Source organism: Panulirus ornatus, chromosome 13 (genome assembly GCF_036320965.1).
Source record: "Panulirus ornatus isolate Po-2019 chromosome 13, ASM3632096v1, whole genome shotgun sequence".
Taxonomy (NCBI): Eukaryota; Metazoa; Arthropoda; class Malacostraca; order Decapoda; family Palinuridae; genus Panulirus; species Panulirus ornatus.
The window spans coordinates 46,349,276-46,364,967 of NC_092236.1; the positions used below are offsets into that span (position 1 = coordinate 46,349,276).

The 15,692-nt window shown below is 40.3% G+C and overlaps 1 protein-coding gene across 1 annotated transcript in view; it reads right to left on the reverse strand.

Annotated features, from left to right (window-relative positions):
- LOC139752840 (uncharacterized) overlaps positions 1 to 15,692 on the reverse strand; it is a 43,885-nt gene that overhangs the window by 27,113 nt on the left and 1,080 nt on the right. The window contains exon 2 of the mRNA XM_071668792.1: positions 4,886 to 5,123. Within this exon, the coding sequence (XP_071524893.1) occupies positions 4,886 to 5,123 (238 nt within the window). The remainder of the gene's footprint in view (positions 1 to 4,885; positions 5,124 to 15,692) is intronic.

Here is a 15,692-nt window from a genome sequence, read left to right on the forward strand (position 1 = left end):
TGATTGCACTTGTGCCTTTGAGATAAATTTGCAGCTTTTTGAAAGGCAACATAAAGCAATCTTTCACACTTTCTGGCTTTGAAGTCCCTGCAAGACACACCTGAGTTTAATGTTGATACCAACAGAAAGTGTTGCAGCAAGATTTCTAAGCTAAGGAATGAGTTTTATGAAAGATTCATTAAATTCAAATATCTTGAGATAGATTTTGTCATTTTCAGAACCCATTCTCTGTCAATTCAATGAAGTCCAGAATATCTTCTGCTTGAAATAAATGAGCTATAATGTAATTCTGTTTTAAGGAACAAGTCTTTTAATGATGTGACACATTCAATCAATATGTGGAACCAACTTATCCCAGGATAAAGTGCTTTGCTTCAGAGATTATGTCCATGTTCAGAAGTACAAATGTTTGTGAAGAGCTCTTTTCTAACGCGAACATTAAAAAGTCTTGGCTTCATTCTCAACTTGCTGATGTGCATCTGAATTCAATACTCAAGGTTGCTGCAGCTCAGTCATTTGCTCCAAACTATCATGCATTGGTCCATACTAAGAGATGCTGTGTCAAGAAGCAGCAATAAGCAATAACCCTAAGTAAGTATAAGTTATACAAGAAGAGCATCAAGCCCAAGAAAAAAGTAGACACCTTTTCCTCTTACTAACACTTTTCTTTTCTTCACTTTGTTCTATGCCTTGCTGTGACATAGTTTGCTGGGTCGCTTGATGTACATGTAAACAAAATAAATAAATACCTTTGCAATAAATAATAACAAAAACTCACAAAACACAAACACAATAAACACCTAGGTGCATTAAAATTCATTCTATTTTGGGGATTAATGGCCTGTCCTGATGCTTAAAAGCCTAAGAAAAAAAAAAAAAAATAGCACCTAATACATAGCACAAGCAGTTCTTTTCATGGGTGCCTCGCTCTCATCCCTGGGAAAGAGCCTTGTCCGTTCTTGTCTTGAACAGACTTAGACCCCACCTCAGCTGCTAGTGTCTCTTGTCCTGTTCCTACTCCCTGAACGGGTGATTGCAAAGTCCTCATATATTACATGGCCCGTATAGTGTACCATTATGTTAAATCTAGCCCACCATAGCAAATGAGTTCGACAACCCTAGGTTAATTGTTACAAATCCACCTACCATGGAAGAGAGAATAAGGGCTGACCCAATTACAACTATCAAATTTCTTAAACACACTGATAACACTGACAGTGAATAGGTCTTGAAATTTGGAAGAAAAAATCAATGATGTCATATTAAGAGGCATGTCTATAAAGATGTGAAGTAATACTTTTACAGTATGAGAGTTGTGGAAGAATAGAATAAGCTAAATGATAAAATAGTAAATGTTTGTATTCAAGGGGTCCACACAAAATATCATTTCAGAGCAGTGTTTTGAGGCAGCAACATGCAAAAGGAAGGGTACAAATTGACAGAACAGTATTATGTTTTGCAATAGTGATGGATTTAAAGAAAATGACTTTTTCAAATTTTCTTTTTCATTTACACTGAAATATTTAAATATATTGTACATATATCTAAATGTATTTTATAATGATATCACAGCAAAATAGCATTTAGATCCTTATTACACTCCAGCCAATGATGGTCATCTATAAGGAAACCCAAGTTTTCACATTATTAATGTGATGTACCTAACCTTAAATCAGTAAGATATGTATCATAATGGCAAAATTCATCCACAAACTTAGACATCAATAATGAAATGGATAAACTTACTTTGGAAGGCTTAACAAACCATTCACTTCAACCCCATCCTACACCATCACCACTTAACTCAATCTCTCATCTCATTATGAATAATTGAAAATCATCTGATTTACCAGTGAACTGGTATTATAGAGTCTAATGGATAAACTTACTTTGGAAGGATGAACAAACCATTCTCTTCAACCCCATCCTACACATCACCACTTAACTCAATCCCTCATCTCATTATGAATAACTGAATATCATTTGATTTACCAGTGAACTAGTATTAGAGAGTCTAATTTACATCATAATAGAGAATGGTATACTGATAGTAAGCTGTTTTGGGTAGAGTACATACATAAGAATTAGATTGGAAAAATTGTCTATCAGGTATAAAACTTCCTAATAAGAAGTTTCAATTACTCATACAACATTCCACTAGAAGAACAGATCTCTAAGAATATAATCCCATCATTCTAAGAGAACCCCCTGTACTTGATATTAAAACATTATGTGATAGTAAACACAATACGGTTCTTCCCCATACTGTCAAAAATAGGGAAGTACATATACAAACTCTCTCTCTCTCATCCATTCACATGTTCAGATTTCATACAAATAAAGACATGTTCCCACTGGATAGTGATCTAAAGTAATACATATCTTCCAAAAATCTAACAAAGAAATGGCTCTAGATCACAGACTTATGTCACTGATGAAAACTATTTTCTGACTTTCCTTAGGTAAATCACTGTCTCATGTGGTGATGCTTCCATCTCTGCCAAACATATAGCAGAAATTATTGTTATACGAATGGAAGCATTTATCCCCTATTCCTCTTAGATGACCTTTTCTTTCAATCTGTGGTTCTACCATTCCTATTCTGAGGCAATTCAGGCAAGGGATCAAGCATATTGGGCTTGCAAAAGCTCTCCTTCCTCTGATTCCCATTCAGCATTTATCACTGCCCATAATCACTGCAAGTAAATTATCTTTGAGGCAAAGTGTTCCTTTATTCAAAATAAGTGTGATAACTTGTCCTCATCATCCACTAATAGGTCTTAATGATCTTTAGCTAAAGGCATCATTAATAACTTCTTTCTACCTCTTTTTGGTTCCTGTTTATCCTCTAACTCTACCTTGGATGACTCTACTGTTCCTTCATCCCCTGATGCTCCTCTTATCAATTCTATTCTCCTTTGCATAATCTCATTTCTAAATGTCTGAAAAGCACTTTTCTCTCTGGACACAAGCAAGGCTTATGGTCCTGATAGCATCCATCCCCATGTACTGAGTGTGCTTCTGAAGCACCTGTGCTTGCTTGTCTATTCCCTTTCTGTTTAAAAACCAGAACTTTCTCTTCTTGGAAGCCTGTGTTAGTACATTACATCCCTAAGAAGGGTGATCATTATAACCCCTCTAACTGTCGTCATGTTGCTTTGACATTCGCCATTTCTAAAATCTTTAAAACCCTCCTCAACTCCCATAACCTCAGACACCTTAAATCTCAGTCTTCCCCCTGATCAAGAAGTATGGTTTCCATAAGGTGAGATCCACTGGTGACATCCTTTTCAATCATACTAATGCCTGGTAATCATCCTTGAAAGCTTTTGGGGAATTCCTATGAAGTTGCCTTTGATATATCTAATACTTTTTGGTAGTAGGTGGCATCAGGGTCTCATCTCTAAGCTCCCCCTCTTTTGGCCTCCCTCCCTCATTTTGTTCCTTTATTAGATACCTAGCTTCCTCTCTGGTCGACCTATCTCCTTAGTTGTTGATGGATCAGTCTCTTCTCCCTTCCTCCATCAACAGCGGTCTCCCTCGGATTCTGACCTGTCTCCTACACTTTTTCTCCCTTTCATTAATGATTTCCTTTTCTCCACAAATAACCAAATGTACCCTTATGCTGATGACTCGACACTGTATTCCTCCACATCCTTCAACTCTGCTCCTTCTCTGAAGCTGCATCTTGCCAAAACACAACTTCCTCAATAAACTCAGACCTGGACATGATATTTCAATGGAGTAAACAAAATCTGGTTAGGTTTAATGCCTCTAAGACCCAGTTTCTGCCTGTCTTTCTTTCAAAAATTCCTCCTAACTTTCCTCTCTCCTTTGATGATTCTGTAATTTCACCTTCTGACTCAATGAATATACTTGGTATTACTGTAATGTCCACTCTATCTTGGAAACCCCATATTATGGAAATAGTTAACTCTGCCTCTAAAAGACTGGAAGTCCTGTTTAGCTTGATCCACCCTCGTATGGAGTACTACTCACACATCAGGGGTGGTTCTAGGTCTGCATCCTTAATTGAAAGAGTTGAGTTGAAAGTGGTCCAACTTGTAAAGTCTCACGCTAACTTCTAAACTTGACCCACTTTCCCCATGCCACAATGTTGGTTTGCTTTTCCTCTTCGATAAGTATTATTTTGGATTTTGCTGCAGAAAGCTGGCTGCTTGTGTGCCCCCGCAGCTAACTAGACCATGCAACACTCGGCAAGTTGCTGCATTACATCATTATTGTGTGGCCTTTGGCAACTCAAGGATGGCCGATTTGATAACTTTTTCTTTCCATACACCTTGAAGCTTTGGAACTCTCTACACTCTCACATTTTTCCCAACAACTATGACATGGCATATTTTAAAAGACCAGCTCTTCACTTCCTCCAGAATTTGTAAACACTTTCCCTTGTCTCTTCTTTTTCCCTTTCATTAACCTCCCTATATTTCACATAAAGCCCAGCTGTGATGTGGACTTTTGCTCATTATTGGAGCCTCTAACATAATAAAAAAAAAAGTATAGACTGCAAGATATTCTGGGAAAGAAAATAAGGAGACTGATGATTATTCAACTGGAAGGATATACTTACAAGAAAATATGCACAAAGGAGAATATGCATAATGAATCTTAGATCTGTACAAGTAAGCAAGCAACTTTTAAAAAAGAGAGATATGGACAGACAAACTGTTATTTCTGTGCTGCCAGAGAGTTTTTAACAATTTACAATGACTTAATTATCAAAGATTTTTGCATGCACTGCAACAGCAGAAAATGGATAGACTGTGGTTAAGCTACTACTGTGTAGTGTATTACCAACTATTAACATTTAGCATTTGTCTTTTTTTACTTATTCTAAATGCTTCCTGAGCATTATGCATCATACCTTTGCATCATGTGCTCTTATATCCAATGAAGGATTGCCTGATGGCCTCCAAGCTTGCACATCTTTAGGTCCAGAATAATTCTTAACAAGATTACCAAGTCTTTCAAGTGAACCAGCAACATCCTCATCAATTATGGAGGATATGTCTTCATACAGAGCACTGCTTACAGTATCCACCAAAGAAGCACGAATTGCTTCCAGAACAGGCCCATTTTGTTTTGCAAAAGTTGGAAAAGATCTGGGAAAATAAATAATCATGAGGTGCTAGTGAAACGAATTAATCTGATAATCAAGTACATGTAGTTCAGTGATTATTCAGAGATTAATGGCATCAAACTGTTTTCAACTAAATTGGCATTCACAAGCTAAATACATTTAATGTTACATTCAGACACACACTGCAATATATTTTACCAAGTCTTGCACATTCATTTTGATACTGGCTGAAACATCTGATGTTAATTAGAAAGCTGCACTTTCTAGACCTTCCATTTATATGAAACATGTAATTGAATTATTTCATCTATATAAATGCGTCAATTATTATCATCAAGTGTTTCAAGTTAGTCCTTATTCAACAACAATATTACACCTAAGGTCTAAGGACTCTGTAGAAAGATGGAACATAAAAACTTATCAATAGTTACTTAAAAATTACACAAAAATATAATTTTAACTTTAAATTTACATCTGTTTTTTGACATTCACTGATAGCTAATAAAATATTTCTCTACAAGTATCAATATTCATTATGCTTTGGTTAAGAGAAAAGAGGTGATGAAAGATTTGCAGAAGATGAAATCTGGCAAGGCAGCAGGTTTGGATGTCACTGCAGTTGAATTTATTAAAAAAAGGGGTGACTGTTGTTGACTGGTTGGTAGGATATTCACTATATGTATGGATCATGGTGAAGTGCCAGAGGATTGGTGAATTGGATGCATGGTGCCGCTGTATAAAGGCAAAAGGGATAATGGTGAGTGTTCAAACTACAGAGGCATAAGTCTGTTGAGTATTCCTGGGAAATTGTATGGGAGGATATCGAGTGAGAGGGTGAAGGAATGTACAAAGCACCAGATTGGGGAGGAGCAGTGTGGTTTCAGAAGTGGTAGAGGATGTGTGGATCAGGTGTTTGCTTTGAAGAATGTATGTGAGAAATACTTAGAAAAGCAAATGGATTTGTATGTAGCATTTATGGATCTGGAGAAGGCATATGATAGAGTTGATAGAGATGCTCTGTGGAAGGTATTAAGAATATATGGTGTGGGAGGCAAGTTGTTAGAAGCAGTGAAAAGTTTTTATCGAGGATGTAAGGCATGTGTACGTGTAGGAAGAGAGGAAAGTGATTGGTTCTCAGTGAATGTAGGTTTGCGGCAGGGGTGTGTGATGTCTCCATGGTTGTTTAATTTGTTTATGGATGGGGTTGTAAAGGAGGTAAATGCAAGAGTCCTGGAAAGAGGGGCAAGTATGAAGTCTGTTGGGGATGAGAGAGCTTGGGAAGTGAGTCAATTGTTGTTCGCTGATGATACAGCGCTGGTGGCTGATTCATGTGAGAAACTGCAGAAGCTGGTGACTGAGTTTGGTAAAGTGTGTGGAAGAAGAAAGTTGAGAGTAAATGTGAATAAGAGCAAGGTTATTAGGTACAGTAGGGGTGAGGGTCAAGTCAATTGGGAGGTGAGTTTGAATGGAGAAAAACTGGAGGAAGTGAAGTGTTTTAGATATCTGGGAGTGGATCTGTCAGCGGATGGAACCATGGAAGCGGAAGTGGATCATAGGGTGGGGGAGGGGGCGAAAATTTTGGGAGCCTTGAAAAATGTGTGGAAGTCGAGAACATTATCTCGGAAAGCAAAAATGGGTATGTTTGAGGGAATAGTGGTTCCAACAATGCTGTATGGTTGCGAGGCGTGGGCTATGGATAGAGTTGTGCGCAGGAGGATGGATGTGCTGGAAATGAGATGTTTGAGGACAATGTGTGGTGTGAGGTGGTTTGATCGAGTAAGTAACGTAAGGGTGAGAGAGATGTGTGGAAATAAAAAGAGCGTGGTCGAGAGAGCAGAAGAGGGTGTTTTGAAATGGTTTGGGCACATGGAGAGAATGAGTGAGGAGAGATTGACCAAGAGGATATATGTGTCGGAGGTGGAGGGAACGAGGAGAAGAGGGAGACCAAATTGGAGGTGGAAAGATGGAGTGAAAAAGATTTTGTGTGATCGGGGCCTGAACATGCAGGAGGGTGAAAGGAGGGCAAGAAATAGAGTGAATTGGAGTCATGTGGTATACAGGGGTTGACGTGCTGTCAGTGGATTGAAGCAAGGCATGTGAAGCGTCTGGGGTAAACCATGGAAAGCTGTGTAGGTATGTATATTTGCGTGTCTGGACGTGTGTATGTACATGTGTATGGGGGGGGGGGTTGGGCCATTTCTTTCGTCTGTTTCCTTGCACTACCTCGCAAACGCGGGAGACAGCGACAATAAAAAAAAAAAAAAAAAAAAAAAAAAAATATATATATATATATATATATATATATATATATATATATATATATATATATATATATATATATATATACACACACACACATATATATATATATATATATATACATATATGTATTTTTTGCCGCTGTCTCCCGCGTTTGTGAGGTAGCGCAAGGAAACAGACGAAAGAAATGGCCCAACCCACCCCCATACACATGTATATACATACGTCCACATACGCAAATATACATACCTACACAGCTTTCCATGGTTTACCCCAGACGCTTCACATGCCCTGATTCAATCCACTGACAGCACGTCAACCCCGGTATACCACATCGATCCAATTCACTCTATTCCTTGCCCTCCTTTCACCCTCCTGCATGTTCAGGCCCTGATCACACAAAATCTTTTTCACTCCATCTTTCCACCTCCAATTAGGTCTCCCACTTCTCCTCGTTCCCTCCACCTCCGACACATATATCCTCTTGGTCAATCTTTCCTCACTCATTCTCTCCATGTGCCCAAACCATTTCAAAACACCCTCTTCTGCTCTCTCAACCACGCTCTTTTTATTTCCACACATCTCTCTTACCCTTACGTTACTTACTCGATCAAACCACCTCACACCACACATTGTCCTCAAACATCTCATTTCCAGCACATCCATCCTCCTGCTCACAACTCTATCCATGGCCCACGCCTCGTAATCATAAAACATTGTTGGAACCACTATTCCTTCAAAAATACCCATTTTTGCTTTCCAAGATAATGTTCTCGACTTCCACACATTCTTCAAGGCTCCCAGGATTTTTGCCCCCTCCCCCACCCTATGATCCACTTCCGCTTCCATGGTTCCATCTGCTGCCAGATCCACTCCCAGATATCTAAAACACTTTACTTCCTCCAGTTTTTCTCCATTCAAACTTACCTCCCAATTGACTTGACCCTCAACCCTACTGTACCTAATTACCTTGCTCTTATTCACATTTACTCTTAACTTTCTTCTTTCACACACTTTACCAAACTCAGTCACCAGCTTCTGCAGTTTCTCACATGAATCAGCCACCACACTGTATCATCAGCGAACAACAACTGACTCACTTTCCAAGCTCTCTCATCCCCAACAGACTTCATACTTGCCCCTCTTTCCAAAACTCTTGCATTCACCTCCCTAACAACCCAATCCATAAACAAATTAAACAACCATGGAGACATCACACACCCCTGCCGCAAACCTACATTCACTGAGAACCAATCACTTTCCTCTCTTCCTACACGTACACATGCCTTACATCCTCGATAAAAACTTTTCACTGCTTCTAACAACTTGCCTCCCACACCATATATTCTTAATACCTTCTACAGAGCATCTCTATCAACTCTATCATATGCCTTCTCCAGATCCATAAATGCTACATACAAATCCATTTCCTTTTCTAAGTATTTCTCACATACATTCTTCAAAGCAAACACCTGATCCACACATCCTCTACCACTTCTGAAACCACGCTGCTCTTCCCCAATCTGATGCTCTGTACATGCCTTCACCCTCTCAATCAATACCCTCCCATATAATTTACCATCATAATGGAGTTGCACGGACTGTGATCCTTGCTGTGGTTACAAGAATGTTTTCCCGCCCACCAGTGATGCTACTACGTTTGTGAATCAAGAAACCATTGCAACACAAACCTCGCCAGGTGGTAGAGTGTCCCGCAGTGTATCGAGACAGACTTCCCCAGAACTTTTTTAAAGGGGAAGTAAATGTTTATAGTTGTGTTACTGGAGTGATAGTTTTCATACATGGTGCTTTGAAAAGAAAATAGTGAAATTGGAAAAAAAAATGTAGCTTAGACATTGAAGCTTATTGATACAGTGGTTAAATTGATGAGAACTACTATTGACATTTGTGCAAATAAATTATACATTTCCCTTTTCCATAGCCAGAGGTTGAAACATTATGTGACATTCATTTTCTCATTTCATTTCAAGCTAGAAGTTTCAGTTTTCTAAATTATTTCTTACTTTTTTCATATGTATATATATGTATATGTGTGTGTGTATGTGTATGTATATATATATGTATATATATATATATATTATCCCTGGGGATAGGGGTGAAAGAATACTCCCCACACATTCCTCGCGTGTCGTAGAAGGCGACTAGAGGGGACGGGAGCGGGGGGCCAGAAATCCTCCCCTCCTTGTATTTTTTAACTTTCTAAAATGGGAAACAGAAGAAGGAGTCACGCGGGGAGTGCTAATCCTCCTCGAAGGCTCAGACTGGGGTATCTAAATGTGTGTGGATGTAACCAAGATGTGAAAAAAGGAGAGATAGGTAGTATGTTTGAGGAAATAACCTGGACGTTTTAGCTCTCGGTGAAACGAAGCTCAAGGGTAAAGGGGAAGAGTGGTTTGGGAATGTCTTGGGAGTAAAGTCAGGGGTTGGTGAGAGGACAAGAGCAAGGGAAGGAGTAGCAGTACTCCTGAAACAGGAGTTGTGGGAGTATGTGATAGAATGTAAGAAAGTAAATTCTCGATTAATATGGGTAAAACTGAAAGTTGATGGAGAGAGATGGGTGATTATTGGTGGATATGCACCTGGGCATGAGAAGAAAGATCATGAGAGGCAAGTGTTTTGGGAGCAGCTGAATGAGTGTGTTAGTGGTTTTGATGCACGAGACCAGGTTCTAGTGATGGGTGATTTGAATGCAAAGGTGAGTAATGTGGCAGTTGAGGGAATAATTGGTATACATGGGGTGTTCAGTGTTGTAAATGGAAATGGTGAAGAGCTTGTAGATTTATGTGCTGAAAAAGGACTGGTGATTGGGAATACCTGGGGAGTAAAGTCAGGGGTTAGTGAGAGGACAAGAGCAAGGGAAGGAGTAGCAATACTCCTGAAACAGGAGTTGTGGGAGTATGTGATAGAATGTAAGAAAGTAAATTCTCGATTAATATGGGTAAAACTGAAAGTTGATGGAGAGAGGTGGGTGATTATTGGTGCATATGCACCCGGGCATGAGAAGAAAGATCATGAGAGGCAAGTGTTTTGGGAGCAGCTGAATGAGTGTGTTAGTGGTTTTGATGCACGAGACCGGGTTATAGTGATGGGTGATTTGAATGCAAAGGTGAGTAATGTGGCAGTTGAGGGAATAATTGGTATACATGGGGTGTTCAGTGTTGTAAATGGAAATGGTGAAGAGCTTGTAGATTTACGTGCTGAAAAAGGACTGATGATTGGGAATACCTGGTTTAAAAAGCGAGATATACATAAGTATACTTATGTAAGTAGGAGAGATGGCCAGAGAGCGTTATTGGATTACGTGTTAATTGACAGGCGTGCGAAAGAGAGACTTTTGGATGTTAATGTGCTGAGAGGTGCAACTGGAGGGATGTTTGATCATTATCTTGTGGAGGCTAAGGTGAAGATTTGTATGGGTTTTCAGAAAAGAAGAGTGAATGTTGGGGTGAAGAGGGTGGTGAAAGTAAGTGAGCTTGGGAAGGAGACCTGTGTGAGGAAGTACCAGGAGAGACTGAGTACAGAATGGAAAAAGGTGAGAACAATGGAAGTAAGGGGAGTGGGGGAGGAATGGGATGTATTTAGGGAATCAGTGATGGATTGTGCAAAAGATGCTTGTGGCATGAGAAGAGTGGGAGGTGGGTTGATTAGAAAGGGTAGTGAGTGGTGGGATGAAGAAGTAAGAGTATTAGTGAAAGAGAAGAGAGAGGCATTTGGACGATTTTTGCAGGGAAAAAATGCAATTGAGTGGGAGATGTATAAAAGAAAGAGACAGGAGGTCAAGAGAAAGGTGCAAGAGGTGAAAAAAGAGGGCAAATGAGAGTTGGGGTGAGAGAGTATCATTAAATTTTAGGGAGAATAAAAAGATGTTCTGGAAGGAGGTAAATAAAGTGCGTAAGACAAGGGAGCAAATGGGAACTTCAGTGAAGGCCGCAAATGGGGAGGTGATAACAAGTAGTGGTGATGTGAGAAGGAGATGGAGTGAGTATTTTGAAGGTTTGTTGAATGTGTTTGATGATAGAGTGGCAGATATAGAGTGTTTTGGTCGAGGTGGTGTGCAAAGTGAGAGGGTTAGGGAAAATGATTTGGTAAACAGAGAAGAGGTAGTGAAAGCTTTGCGGAAGATGAAAGCCGGCAAGGCAGCAGGTTTGGATGGTATTGCAGTGGAATTTATTAAAAAGGGGGGTGACTGTATTGTTGACTGGTTGGTAAGGTTATTTAATGTATGTATGACTCATGGTGAGGTGCCTGAGGATTGGCGGAATGCGTGCATAGAGCCATTGTACAAAGGCAAAGGGGATAAGAGTGAGTGCTCAAATTACAGAGGTATAAGTTTGTTGAGTATTCCTGGTAAATTATATGGGAGGGTATTGATTGAGAGGGTGAAGGCATGTACAGAGCATCAGATTGGGGAAGAGCAGTGTGGTTTTAGAAGTGGTAGAGGATGTGTGGATCAGGTGTTTGCTTTGAAGAATGTATGTGAGAAATACTTAGAAAAGCAAATGGATTTGTATGTAGCATTTATGGATCTGGAGAAGGCATATGATAGAGTTGATAGAGATGCTCTCTGGAAGGTATTAAGAATATATGGTGTGGGAGGAAAGTTGTTAGAAGCAGTGAAAAGTTTTTATCGAGGATGTAAGGCATGTGTACGTGTAGGAAGAGAGGAAAGTGATTGGTTCTCAGTGAATGTAGGTTTGCGGCAGGGGTGTGTGATGTCTCCATGGTTGTTTAATTTGTTTATGGATGGGGTTGTTAGGGAGGTAAATGCAAGAGTTTTGGAAAGAGGGGCAAGTATGAAGTCTGTTGGGGATGAGAGAGCTTGGGAAGTGAGTCAGTTGTTGTTCGCTGATGATACAGCGCTGGTGGCTGATTCATGTGAGAAACTGCAGAAGCTGGTGACTGAGTTTGGTAAAGTGTGTGGAAGAAGAAAGTTAAGCGTAAATGTGAATAAGAGCAAGGTTATTAGGTACAGTAGGGTTGAGGGTCAAGTCAATTGGGAGGTAAGTTTGAATGGAGAAAAACTGGAGGAAGTGAAGTGTTTTAGATATCTGGGAGTGGATCTGGCAGCGGATGGAACCATGGAAGCGGAAGTGGATCACAGGGTGGGGGAGGGGGCGAAAATCCTGGGGGCCTTGAAGAATGTGTGGAAGTTGAGAACATTATCTCGGAAAGCAAAAATGGGTATGTATGAAGGAATAGTGGTTCCAACAATGTTGTATGGTTGCGAGGCGTGGGCTATGGATAGAGTTGTGCGCAGGAGGATGGATGTGCTGGAAATGAGATGTTTGAGGACAATGTGTGGTGTGAGGTGGTTTGATCGAGTGAGTAACGTAAGGGTAAGAGAGATGTGTGGAAATAGGAAGAGCGTGGTTGAGAGAGCAGAAGAGGGTGTTTTGAAGTGGTTTGGGCACTTGGAGAGGATGAGTGAGGAAAGATTGACCAAGAGGATATATGTGTCGGAGGTGGAGGGAACAAGGAGAAGAGGGAGACCAAATTGGAGGTGGAAAGATGGAGTGAAAAAGATTTTGTGTGATCGGGGCCTGAACATGCAGGAGGGTGAAAGGAGGGCAAGGAATAGAGTGAATTGGAGCGATGTGGTATACCGGGGTTGACGTGCTGTCAGTGGATTGAAGCAGGGCATGTGAAGCGTCTGGGGTAAACCATGGAAAGCTGTGTAGGTATGTATATTTGCGTGTGTGGACGTATGTATATACATGTGTATGGGGGGGGGTTGGGCCATTTCTTTCGTCTGTTTCCTTGCGCTACCTCGCAAACGCGGGAGACAGCGAAAAAAGAAAAAAAAAAAAAAAATATATATATATTTTTTTTTTTTTTTTTTTTTTTTATACTTTGTCGCTGTCTCCCACGTTTGCGAGGTAGCGCAAGGAAACAGACGAAAGAAATGGCCCAACCCCCCCCCCATATACATGTACATACACACGTCCACACACGCAAATATACATACCTACACAGCTTTCCATGGTTTACCCCAGACGCTTCACATGCCCTGCTTCAATCCACTGACAGCACGTCAACCCCGGTATACCACATCGCTCCAATTCACTCTATTCCTTGCCCTCCTTTCACCCTCCTGCATGTTCAGGCCCCGATCACACAAAATCTTTTTCACTCCATCTTTCCACCTCCAATTTGGTCTCCCTCTTCTCCTCGTTCCCTCCACCTCCGACACATATATCCTCTTGGTCAATCTTTCCTCACTCATTCTCTCCATGTGCCCAAACCATTTCAAAACACCCTCTTCTGCTCTCTCAACCACGCTCTTTTTATTTCCACACATCTCTCTTACCCTTACGTTACTTACTCGATCAAACCACCTCACACCACACATTGTCCTCAAACATCTCATTTCCAGCACATCCATCCTCCTGCGCACAACTCTATCCATAGCCCACACCTCGCAACCATACAACATTGTTGGAACCACTATTCCTTCAAACATACCCATTTTTGCTTTCCGAGATAATGTTCTCGACTTCCACACATTTTTCAAGGCTCCCAAAATTTTCGCCCCCTCCCCCACCCTATGATCCACTTCCGCTTCCATGGTTCCATCCGCTGCCAGATCCACTCCCAGATATCTAAAACACTTCACTTCCTCCAGTTTTTCTCCATTCAAACTCACCTCCCAATTGACTTGACCCTCAACCCTACTGTACCTAATAACCTTGCTCTTATTCACATTTACTCTTAACTTTCTTCTTCCACACACTTTACCAAACTCAGTCACCAGCTTCTGCAGTTTCTCACATGAATCAGCCACCAGCGCTGTATCATCAGCGAACAACAACTGACTCACTTCCCAAGCTCTCTCATCATATATATATATATATATATATATATATATATATATATATATATATATATATATATATTCATATGAATATATGTATTTATCATCTATTTATTCATTATACTCTGTCGCTACACATGAAATGACAACCCCTCCCCCCGTTTGTGCGCGAGGTAGCGCTATCCAGTATATAAAACTTCACCTATGTTCCTATTTGTTCTCTTGTCTTATGCACTTTATTTACCTCCTTCCAAAACATCCTTTTAGTCTCCCTAAAATTTGATGATAATCTCTCACCCCAAGTCTCATTTGCCCTCTTTTTCACCTCTTGCACCTTTCTCTTGACCTCCTCCTGGTTTCTTTTATACATCTCCCAGTCATTTACACTACTTCCTTGCAAAAGTCATCCAAACACCTCTCTTCTCTTTCACTAAAAATCATACTTCTATATCCAACCACTCACTACCCTCTCTAATCTGCCTACCTCCCACCTTTCTCATGTCAGATACCGTCTTTTGTGCAAGCTTTCACTGTTTCTCTAAATACATCCCATTCTTCTCCCACTCCCCTTATGTGTTTTGCTCACACCTTTTGCCATTCTGTACCCAATCTCTCCTGGAATTTCCTCACACAAGTTTCCTTTCCAAGCTCACTTACTCTCACCACTCTTATCCACAACATTCTCTCCTTTTCTGAAAACCTCTACAAATCTTCATCTTTGCCTCCACAAAAATAGTTTGGTCACATGGAGAGAATGAGTGAGGAAAAACTGACAGAGGATATATACGTGTCAGAGTTGAAGGGAACGAGAAGTGGGAAACCAAATTGGAGGTGGAACGATGGAGTGAAATAGATTTTGAGCGACTGGGGCCTGAACATACAGGAGGGTGAAAGGCGTGCAGGGAATAGAGTGAATTGGAATGATTTGGTATACTGAGGTCGACGTGATGTCAATGGATTGAACCAGGGTATGTGAAGCGTCTGGGGTAAACCATGGAAAGTTTTGTGGGGCCTGGATGTGGAAAGGGAACTATGGTTTCGGTGCATTACACATGGCAGCTAGAGACTGAGTGTGAATGAATGTGGCCTTTGCTGTCTTTTCCCAGCACTACCTCTCAGTTTTATATACTGGATACACAAATTCAAGGATCAGTCTAATTATAGATAATAAAATGGTAATGTGTATGCTTTTAACTAAATATCCCTTTGAACTCTCCACACAGTTATAACTTACAACTAAGCAAAGGTTATAAAAACAGTATATTATACAATTTGGCAACATTATTCAGACCTGATATCATATGACTATCAAATAGATCCAGTCTAGCTGGATGGTAAAATTCACTTGATTTTTGGTACACCCCTAAAAATTATACATGTAAAATCTGAACAGAATCTATAAAATCTCACCTAACATCTTAATGTTCAATATTCTATATCCTGGACTTCACTTGCTCGAGGTTACACCACATATGGAGTTGCCTTTAGGAAGGCTGTATC